General features: G+C 41.0%; 1 protein-coding gene across 1 annotated transcript; it reads left to right on the top strand.

The window, feature by feature from the left end:
- Positions 1–2,853: 2,853 nt before the first annotated feature.
- Positions 2,854–10,700, top strand: trafd1 (TRAF-type zinc finger domain containing 1). The gene is made up of 12 exons (XM_061768482.1): positions 2,854–3,330; positions 3,559–3,607; positions 3,702–3,837; positions 3,977–4,030; positions 4,695–5,133; positions 6,553–6,819; positions 6,909–6,973; positions 8,218–8,469; positions 8,668–8,800; positions 9,303–9,519; positions 9,622–9,679; positions 9,930–10,700. Exons 2-12 carry the CDS (start codon positions 3,573–3,575, stop codon positions 9,966–9,968), a joined length of 1,695 nt encoding a protein of 564 aa, XP_061624466.1. The 5' UTR covers positions 2,854–3,330; positions 3,559–3,572; the 3' UTR covers positions 9,969–10,700.
- The last annotated feature ends 811 nt before the right edge of the window (positions 10,701–11,511 follow it).

The following is an 11,511-nucleotide window of genomic DNA, read 5'->3' as shown; positions in this document are numbered from 1 at the left end:
TATGAGGAGGTAGGATCTGGGGACTCTGAGGCAGTTGTCCCATCTCTGGGGTTGATGTTACCGAGGTGGTTAAAAAGCTGCTCGGTGGCAGAGCCCCAGGGGTGGATGAGATCCTCCCGGAGTACCTAAAGTGGGGGTGTCTTGCCTGACACGCCTCTTCAACATCGCATATGGACATCGGGGACAGCCATGGTCCTCAGTCAGAAAAGCCTGGCGTGCCCTCTGCGAGTCGACCCAAGAGATCCTGCCCCAAGTGGAGGAGTTAAAGTATGTTGCGGTCTTGTTCACGAGTGAGGGAAGAATGGCGCTGGAGATCGACAGGTGGATCGGTACAGTGTCTGGAGTGATGTGGAAGGCAATGTCTCACGTTACCGGTCAATTTACGTTCCTACCCTCACCTATGGTCACGAGCTGTGGGTTGTGACCGAAAGAACAAGTTTGCGGATACAAAAGGTCGAAATGAGCTTCCTCCGCAGGGTGTCCGGGCTCTCTCTTAGAGATAGGGTGAGAAGCTCGGTCATCCGGGAAGGGTTCAGACTCAAGTCACTGCTCCTCCGCATTGAGAGGAGCCACATGAGGTGGCTCAGGTATCTGATTAGGATGCCCGCCGGACGCCTCCCTGGTGAGGAGTTCCAGGCATGTCCCGACCTTGGGGTGACTCGGCTCTAGCTGGAGAGACTATGTCTTCAGGCTGGCATTCATGGGAGCAGCTGCATCCCCAGCAAGAGCTAGATGAAGTGGCCGGGGAGAGGGAAGTTTGGGCTACCCTGCTTAAGCTGCAGCCCCCACAACCCGACTTCGGATAAGCGCAAGAAAACGGATGAATCGGCTGTTGCAACTTAACCCTCAGCAACGACCAAAGGTTTTCACTTCCTTAATTCAACCCCAATTCCAATGAAATTGGGACGTTGTGTTAAACCGCAATAAAAACAGAATACAATGACTTGCAAATCATGTTCAACCTATATTTAATTGAATACACTACAAAGACAAGATATTTGATGTTCAAACTGATGAACTTTGTTTTTAGCAAATAATCATGAACTTGTAATTTATGGCTGCAACACGTTCCAAAAAGTTGGGACAGGTGGCAACAAAGACTGAGAAAGTTGAGGAATGCTCATCAAACACCTGTTTGGAACATCCCACAGGTGAACGGGCTAATTGGGAACAGGTGGGTGCCATGATTGGGTATAAAAGGAGCTTCCCTGAACTGCGCAGTCCTTCATAAGCAAAGATGGGGTGAGGATCACCTCTTTGTGAACAAGTGTGTGAGAAAAGAGTCCAACAGTTTAAGGACAATGTTCCTCAACGTACAATTGCAAGGAATTTAGGGATTTTCATCATCTACGGTATCATATCATCAAAAGGTTCCGAGAATCTGGAGAAATCACTGCATGGAAGCGGCAAGGCCGAAATCCAACATTGAATGCCCGTGACCTTCGATCCCTCAGGCTGCACTGCATCAAAAACCGACATCAATGTGTAAAGGATCACCGCATGGGCTCAGGAACACTTCAGGGAACCAATGTCAGTAAATACAGTTCGGCGCTACATCCGTAAGTGCAACTTGAAACTCTACTATGCAAAGGAAAAGCCATTTATTAACAACATCTAGAAACGCCGCCGGCTTCTCTGGGCCCGAGCTCATCTAAGATGGACTGACGCAAAGTGCAAAAGTGTTCTGTGGTCCGACGGGTCCACATTTCAAATTGTTTTTGGAAATTGTGGACGTCATGTCTTCCGGGCCACAAAGGAAAAGAACCATCCGGACTGTTATGGACGCAAAGTTCAAAAGCCAGCATCTGTGACGGTATGGGGCTGTGTTAGTCCCAATTGCATGGGTAACTTACACATCTGTGAAGGCACCATTTATGCTGAACGGTACATACAGGTTTTGGAGAAACATATGCTGCCATCCAAGCGACGTCTTTTTCACGAACGCCCCTGCTTGTTTCAGCAAGACAATGCCAAACCACATTCTGCACGTGTTACAACAGCGTGGCTTCGTAGTAAAAGACTGCGGGTACTAGACTGGCCTGCCTGCAGTCCAGACCTGTCTCCCATTGAAAATGTGTGGCGCATTATGAAGCGTAAAATACGACAACGGAGACCCCGGACTGTTGAACAGCTGAAGCTGTACATCAAGCAAGAATGGGAAAGAGTTCCACCTACAAAGCTTCAACAATTAGTGTCTTCTGTTTCCAGACGTTTATTGAATGTTGTAAAAAGAAAAGGTGATGTAACACAGTGGTAAACATGACCCTGTCCCATCTTTTTTGGAACGTGTTGCAGCCATAACATTTGAAGTTAATGATTATTTGCTAAAAACAATCAAGTTTATCAGTTTGAACATTAAATATATTATCTTTGTAGTGTATTCAATTAAATATAGGTCGAACATGATTTGCAAATCATTGTATTCTGCTTTTATTTATGTTTAACACAACGTCCCAACGTCATTGGAATTGGGGTTGTGTTTTAATGCCCGAGTATGTGGTCATTGGTCAGTCGCTTTATGACCATGAGCGATAACAGAATGCACATTCATACAATCGCTGCTATCTGCTTCAACTCACATCTGGTCGCTCTACATGCTGACTGACTGACTGACTTGAGCTGAAATGTCCCTTTGGGCTTTCTTTTTTTTTTTTTGCTGACGTCACAACCGCAAATCAACAGCCACCCCACCCCCACTCCTTAACTGTCCACAGAGTTATAAATACAGGATTCTAATCCTGCCAATATAAAATGATTTTAACAAGTTAGAATTGAATAAGTGTCCAGCTGTGTCGTTTTCATTATAGAATAAAAACCGCTCCAGTTGGATTCGGCATTATAATCATTCTATCATACGTGGACCGCCTGAGAGGCAAGACACTGGGCACACTCATCCCTGCTGCCGACATAGCAAAGAAGAAACGGAGTGATACGTGATGCAGTTCTAGCTCGTAGCCTGCGTCTGCCAATTCCCCATTTGTTCTATATTATTATTTCGAAGGCAGCTATCCGTCATGACTGTTCTTACTAGGTTCGGCCACGTCGCTTATTTGACCTGTTCCGGTTGACAGAAATGTAACGATGCGGTAGCCTGTCGGGTACGATAGCCAGGCTAGTTCGCGGCTAGCAGCAAGTTAGTTAGCAATAGCTCAGGCCAAGCTAGGCTAAGGGAAGCACGGTTGCCAAGCTACATTCTCGAGCTGCAGGCGTCCCTTCCATGGCCATTTATATTTTATGTGTGGTTAAAACACTCCCGTCGGCTTAAGGCGAAGATGCTTGTTGTTCCTCGTTACTGAAGACGATCTCTGTCTGCTACCGTTAGCTAGCCGGGTAAGCAAAAGTGAAATAACCACTGTCATTTTCTTATGTAAATACATGACTGTCCATTTTTTTCAGCTCTGTTTACAAAATTTACAACTAACTATGATTTCCAAGCTATCAGTTCAATTATTGACGGTTTGTTTTGATTCTTTTTTTTTTATTAGGATAGATGAGATTTAATACATCTCAAAGGCCCTCTGTTTTGTCACTAGTTAATAAATGTTTATTAAAATACAGGCTCCAGTAAGACCATGGCAGATGAAAATACTCAGTTTTGTGGCAACTGGTAAGTACAAGTCGCACCAAACAAGGATTTACATTTGATGGTGATTGTTTCATTGTTAATTGTATTATTATTATTATTTTTATTTTTTTGGTAGCAAACACGCCATTCCAGAGGCAAATTTCACTACCCATGAGATCCACTGTAGAAGAAACATTGCACTTTGTGATGTGTGCCAGGAGCCGGTGCCACGCTCAGATCTGCAGGAGCACAAGCAACAGGAACATATCCAGGTAATACATTTTAAGAATCTCGGGTGAATAGACAATATTGTATATTTAGGCTAGTTTTTCTCAAGCGAAAACACAATAGAACAAATCTATTCTGAATAATCATCCATTCTTAATCATTGGTGTCCCCTTTCTGATACAGATAACATGCAAGTGTGGACTCAAGATTAATAAGAATCAAATTGAAGATCACCAGGTATGTGTTATTGTTCAGTTTTATTACACTTTGGTCCAGAAGTGTTTGGACAGTCACAGAGTTTTTAAGATTTTATGTTTACAGTAGACCACCGCTATTGGCGGGGAATAGGGAGCGAGCCGGACAGCAAATAGCGAAAATTAGCATATAATTGCCGCCCCAGCAGAATTCATCATCCGTTTTGCAAAGCATAATTTGCAGTTGCCTAAAAGTGTTGTCATCTATGGTCTTAAACTATCTCGAAATGGCTGACATGGCTCTTACACAGAAAGTGGATGTCAGGCTAATGAAGTGGTATCGGTGCATTTTTACGAATACGAGGACAGATTTATAGTATCGGCACCGATACCCTAACTACATAAAATGGATCCAAAGCATTTTCATCTAAGTATTAAAAAGAACTGTTACTTTAGTTATGTCACTTTTGCCCCTAAAAATTTAGTTATTCTAGATAAATATAATTCCTAAATGGTAAATGCCTTACTTTTGTGAAAACTGTTAAGTTAAAGCTGAAAATCTTCACTTAAATCCCATCTTGGTTTTATTTCAAACGCAATATGGTGTATAAAGGCAAAATTATAAGAACTCTCACAATCCAAATACTAGCAATCCTTACTGTATATTCATCAGTAGTGATGCATTTTCACAACTTTTCCTCCTACAGAACTCTGACTGCTCTCAGAGATTGGTGGCGTGCCAGTACTGTGAACTGGAGATTGCCTTCAGTCAATCCAGAGAGCATGAGGATTACTGTGGAGCTCGCACCGAGCCCTGTTCACAGTGCAAGTGCAATGTCATGTTGAGGGAAAAAGCCCTGCATCCAATGTTATGCGGTAGTCCCACGCTGCTGCAGGAGAGGAACAACAGCTACTCCGGTCGCAATCCGGCAGACCTGCATCCTCCCAGGGCCTGGTTTGAAGGCCACTCCATCCGAAACCCCCTAAGAACCGAAGAGCGAGGGCCTAAAGAAAACAACCTCAGTGCCGAAAAACATCAGGCTTCTCCGCCCGCTTTTGACTCCACATTTTATAACGCTTCAAGGGGACCAAAAGGCAGTGCAGACTGGAAGAATATTGCCCCGAGGAATATTACATCAAGCCGATGTGAGATGATTCCTCTTTTAAATCATGTCTGTCTTCTTTATGCTGTATCTCATTTAGCCAATATTAATTGTTTGCTTTAAAAAAAAAAATATACAAAAATTCCCGTGGAATTAGAATGAATGAATATGGCCTAAAGGTGTCCAATAAAAATTTAATAACAGTGAACCCCCGTTTATTGCAGGGATACGTTCCAAACCCAACCGCATTAGGTGAAGGACTGCCATATTAATAATTACATGCATATTTTTAAATGTATATGTACCACCTCCCACACACTTTTAATACCGTCCATCCCTCCATTTTCTATACTGCCTATCCTCATTTAACATTGTATATTTGAACATCAAAATGTTCAACCCAACCTCATAATTTTGTCCAACAAAAGTCCGCTAGCTTAATGTGAATGTATATTGTGCAAAATACCATAGGCCGGCTAATGGAAATCACCAGAAATGTTCTGGTCATTATAAACCTTCATACAACTGCTACTTTCCACACAAGGAGCACCAGCACATCCAAACAGAGCAAACAACACTACTCAGTACTCACAGCCATATATATTTGCGCCGTGGGAACAACAACTGGAGGTTAGTTGGGTCCTTCTCTGCCTCTTCTTGCTATTATTATGCTATATCTTTAAAAAAAAAAAAAAAAAAAAAATTATTAAAAAAAAAATATTTTATGAATACAACCCAGCATGTTGCTAAACAACATGGTACTACACTGAAGAAACGCAACTCTGAATTCGGACTTGTCTGTATAGTGTAAAAACCCATTAAACAAAACAATCGCTTATAAATACGCAATATAGCAGGGGAACACTGAAGGTATTCTTAACGTTCTGTTTAAAGAAACTTGACTTGTGCTAAGTTATAGCTCAATGTTTTTGTGGGTGTCGTCTTCCATATAATTTGTCAAGTTCAAACATTAACCAGGACCCTTGTGTCATACAGAAGCCCCACACTCCACACATTTCCTTAAAGAGCGTCCACATTTACAGTGCATCCGGAAAATACACACACTACTTCACTTTTACCACATTTTGTGACGTTACGACTTTGTTCCAAAATGGAACGAATAGTTTTCCCCTTTCTCAGTTTTTTTGGGGTTGTGGGGGGATTTTTTATTTCATCAATGTTGGAATAAGGCTATAAGATTACAAAATGTGGAAAAAGTAAATTAATGTGATTTCTTTCCATAATGCACTGTTCCAGGCGAGATGTCAAAACTGTATTCGCATCTTCTAAACAAGTTAATTCATTCATCCTTTTGTAATGCAAAAGTGATTTTCAAATCCAACTGGTTACAGTCTTTTGATTTCTGCTGCGGTACCAAATATAACACAGAGAAGTGGAGGCAAAAAAACTAACCTCTTTTGCTGAACATTGTTTAGTTTACCTGTTGTGTTATTTCTTGTAGTATCTGAACAGAACGACTTCCTGAGTCGCAGTAGTGCCTGGCCACTTCAAGACGAGGATTCATCAGGCCTCGACTACATGTTGGCCCTCAGTTTGCAGACAGACGGAGATTCCATGGCTGGTGGTGGAGAGGCCAGTTTGTGGAGTGACATCTGGGATCACACGAAGACCTCCGACAGCTCCGTCGGCTGTCAGCTTCCCACACCCAACAACAACTACCCAAACGTCCCCTCTCGCACAAGTGCACTTTTGGACCGTGATCAAACAGGTAAAAATGCACTTGAACACCATCCACTTCCTTCTCTTTATAACAGTAGGTGGTCTGCAGTTGACAGGAATGTAATTGATTTCTTACAGACATCATGCTTCCCTGTGAGTTTTGTGAAGAGCTGTTTCCGGAAGAGGACCTCATTTTGCATCAGGTTCGACATCATTTCAATAGTTTGACCCACAATCCTTACACAGGTTAGACAGCTTACAAATATTTAACAATGGTGCAAAAGGTGGAAGTTTCATTGAAACTAGTTTGATTCAGCAAGTTAAGATGGCAAAATAGCATGTTAGAAAGTGTCATTACTGCATTTAGTGCTGGCTGCCATTTATATTTTTATGTTGGGTCATTTTCATTTCAACTGCTCATTTGACACACATCGCTAGACACACACAAGGACTTTGATATGTCTATTGCTTGTGTATCAATTGATATATTGTAACTTATTGCATTATCTTGTCAGATATCATGACTTTCTCTTCATCTTTATACCTTTTTTTTATTGGCAGCCTTTGCCATCGTTTTCTACTGGGTTTGGCAGCACAGATTTCCAACTATTTATCTCTTCAAGCAGGGTACACGCACACCTATTTTTAATATGTGAGAAACCCTACCCATGATGATAAAAAAATAATAATAATCGACAATCGTGTGCTTACTAATCTTGTAGTGTGTGCTACAGAGTGCGACAAATGAAAACTTTCTCATTCAGTTCAGTGCACATTGTGCTGCTCATTCTGGTGTGCGCACCTTGGCCATCTGGGGACAGTATAAGACAGACATGCGGATATGCATGGAGGCAGAGGACCATCAACTCCTCAGCAGTAATATTAGCTGTTATTTGCAGAGGATAAAGAATATGACTGAGCACTGGGGTTGGAACGGGTTATGAAAACCATCAAAAACGTCTGGTTCTACTGTGTCCGTTCGGTTCACGTGTTTCCAGTTCGGTTCATAACATGCGCAACTTTTTTTCTCCTCATGTAGTAATGAGGTGAATTAGTGTACAGTAGGGCTAATGCTAGCCAAGAAGTCGCACGCATGGTTGCTGCAGCGCGTTGTTGTTATTAGAGCTTGCGTTGGAGAGATACAGACTCACAAGTAGTGGCTTATGATGGTCTTGTTAGCGTTATTATGAATCCCACTTGAGTTCTCGGCAGGAAACGCCTATCCAGTGATGCTGCAGCCCGTCATATTGCAGCGGGACGCAATATTGTTTTAGCATTAGCCTTAAACTAGCGGATTAAAGGCTAAGTGATGTGGTTGTTTGCAATACACAACATTTTGTATAGTTTGGCAGTAAACTTCAACTGAGAGTGACAAAAAAAAACAGCTTGAAATGTGTGTGTGTGTGTACTATATTTATACTATATTATATATTACACTGTCTTCCAGACTGGCTGCAGCCCTGCATCCGCCTTTGCGTCCTTTAGCAAGCAGCCGGCGTCCCCCCCTAAAGAGGCCAGGAACGCTACGGGAATGATGCGCGGCCTTCCTAACACGCTGGCCTCCAACATCCCCACCTTTCCAGGGTCCGTCTCGCCAGCCTCCTACAGTCCACCAGCCAGCCCACTAGAGGGCGACGTGGTGATTCCATGTGAATTCTGTGGCGTGGCGCTGGAGGAAGCTGTTGTCTTTCATCATCAGGTATGTCACTCCTCCGGTTGGTTAGACAACTCCAAATGATTAGCTTCCCTGTCTACAATGTAGTCAAAAATGCAAGTGACCCATTTTCACATCGGCTTCGTGTCTTCTGCAGATTGTAAAAATAAACCGGAATGTCTTTATGAATAACAACAGTAGTGTAACTGTGACGTTATTACAGCGTATGCTTTTTCCATGCAGGACAAATGCGACATGCGCCCTCAGACCGCCTTTCCGTTTAACAATATAACAAAAGCGTCTGTCAAAAAAACTCCTGCCAAGGACGCGTTTGGACGGACTTCTCCGGATTTTCACAGCAGAATAAAGCAGCAAGGTATATATGTAATACAGGGACTCGGTCAGGTGGGGAATGGAGAGAAACAATTGTTGCATGGGGGAAGGATTCAAATTGCAAACCACAAAAATGCATTTCACTTCAATTGTACAATATAGTGATGTAATTAATTCTGTATGAAACCATACGTTGCAATAAAAAAAAAAATTATATAAAACGGCAACATTCCAAGCCCTAGAACCAGGTTCATAGATTGATAGATACACAAGGGAAATTCACGTCACAATTGACTATTACTACATAGAAACTTAATTCATTAAACTATTCATGAATGGAAAAACAAAACCTGATGAAACAATTCCAAATTCTGCACCAATGTTTGATAGTTAACGACCATAATAATAAACATCTTATTTGACTACATGAAATAAAAAGAGTTTTGTAAAGGATACTTTGTACCAGTGTACCTAATGTGGCCGCTAAGTGGACATAATTAGGTGGCTTGTCCCTGGCTCCTGACAGATGTTTGTTGTTCGTACAGGTGACCTCTTGGACGAAGATCTAGGAATTGACGGAGACCTCCCACCAGGACAACACCAACGGGAACGGCAGAGAGGCTACATTGGACGGCCGAGTCAGCGAAAAACGTCCAACTGTGAGGTTTCAGCACAAAACAGAGCTCAACATGGCAGAGAATCAGAAGAGCCGCTGTCTTCTTTCTTGGACTCTGACAAGCCAGGCTCAGACTATCTAAAGGGGTACGTCCACTAGAAACATATTAAATATAGTTATCTTTTTGTACTGTTAACACAATATGTGAGAAGTGATTTCATTTTTTTTTTTGCATGTGTGTCAATCAGACTGCATTCAACAGAGAATAAAGAGGGGAGAGGAAACAGAAGGAATGTGTTAACAAAGGTACAGTTCCAATTTAAGCTCTATTAATTCCCTTTGTTTGGAGCAAAAAACAGTTGCGTTCCCCATGTGAGCAAGATAATGAGAACCATACAACCAGACAATTCACATTGTAAGCATTCTTTTTAATGGGGGAAAAAAAAGCAATGTTTAAATTCTTTTGATGGGTGCATTTTCCCTTTTAGAGTCTAGACACTTTAATTTGGCACTGATTTTTTTTATTTTTTTTTATTGACCTTTCTCCGATTCACAGCTCCCCAAGAAGCAAAATGAAGACCAGCAGGAGGAATGAGAGCTGCGACATATGTGGCAAGAAAGATGTTTATTTGCGCTCTGCTTTCCGTTTTTGTCCATTTTTAGAAATCATAAATATATCTGATAAGTGCCTGTGTCAGCAGCAACACCACTTTACATTTAACAATTAAAGGTGATTTTTGTTATGAATATTATACTTTACAATTCGTCTCAGCTGATATTAAAATGGTTGTTTTTGTTATTTGCTGTAAGCATTTTTATTTACCATCCCTAATTTGAATGCATCTTCATGTAACCTTAATACAATTCAATTTGTGTGTTTTTATACTGTTGACTATACTTTAGTACTTTAGCTAATACTTGATGGCTTTCATCATATCCTTAGAAATGTGTCAACGCTGAGCTGACTTTTCCAGCTGTCTCCTATTCAGTCTTAATTTCCAGAATCTTCTGTCATGTTTAGCCAAAAGACTAAATAAATAAATGATTTGGTTTTGTATAATAGAAATGCAACTACAGTATATATACTCTGTTTCCATGTGCCACAAATGTCTGAACATCTGCAGCAAATCATTTGTTAATGAAGATGATTATTTCTGAGTAAAATGAATTATTCATACCAGAGAGGAGCAAATGAATGGTGAAATCTCCTGGTTTGGTGTTCATGCATGTCGATGATCATTCTTTGTGTACTGCGACCATCCCAATGCTCTCATATCTGTGACTCTCCTTGGGTGTTTTGTAATGTCAATAAATGTTCACGGCTTCAGTTTGTATTCTTTTTTGTTTTACTGTTACACCTTCACAGCAACCAGTAGGATACCATGTTTTTTGTTTTTGTTTTTTTTAAATCTAATTTCACTCGTGGTGTGAATACAGTTAACAGTATCAACAACAAAAGCCAAATAAATAATGGACATCTGGTGAAGGACTCATTATTTAGCAGAGATGCAATTGTACTCAAACATTGTGTCGCTTAAAAAAGAAGGGGAAAAAAACTTGTTCAGTGTAGGTTGCCATCTGCCTCAGTTGGGTTGGGGAAGAATTTGAATTAATGCAAAAATGCAACTCTTAACAATTATACAATATAGTAATCAATTTAAACTGTATGAGACTATAATACAGTATTCTATACTTGTCAATGGGGGGTTTTGTCATCGTATAATGAAAGCTCAACATTCCAAGACCTAGAAAACAGGTTCTTGATTGAAGCACATTTAAAACACAATTTAAAAATATTTACTCCTTCAAGGCACAATAACATGCTGGAAAACATCTTTGTAAAATTATTGTAATAAATAATTTGGTACTGTTTCCATTCGAAGAGCGATATTACAGATGTACTTTGTTCAGTGCCTTGCAAAAGTATTCACCCCCTCGGGTTTGTATTTCTCATTTTACTTCAAAAATCTTATGTGCAGATCGATCAAATAGAGTTCATATTTACAAAACTGTTTCAATTTGAGTTTGCAATGTAACAAAATGGGCAAAAAGCTGAGTGGGTGAATACCTTCGCAAGGCATTGTACATATAGTACATAGTTGTACTGTAGGTTTGATATTGTATACAGGGTGGGCCAA

Source organism: Phyllopteryx taeniolatus, chromosome 3, assembly GCF_024500385.1.
Source record: "Phyllopteryx taeniolatus isolate TA_2022b chromosome 3, UOR_Ptae_1.2, whole genome shotgun sequence".
Classification (NCBI taxonomy): Eukaryota; Metazoa; Chordata; class Actinopteri; order Syngnathiformes; family Syngnathidae; genus Phyllopteryx; species Phyllopteryx taeniolatus.
Note: the sequence above shows the minus strand (reverse complement) of the source record. Positions and strands in the feature narration are given on the sequence as shown.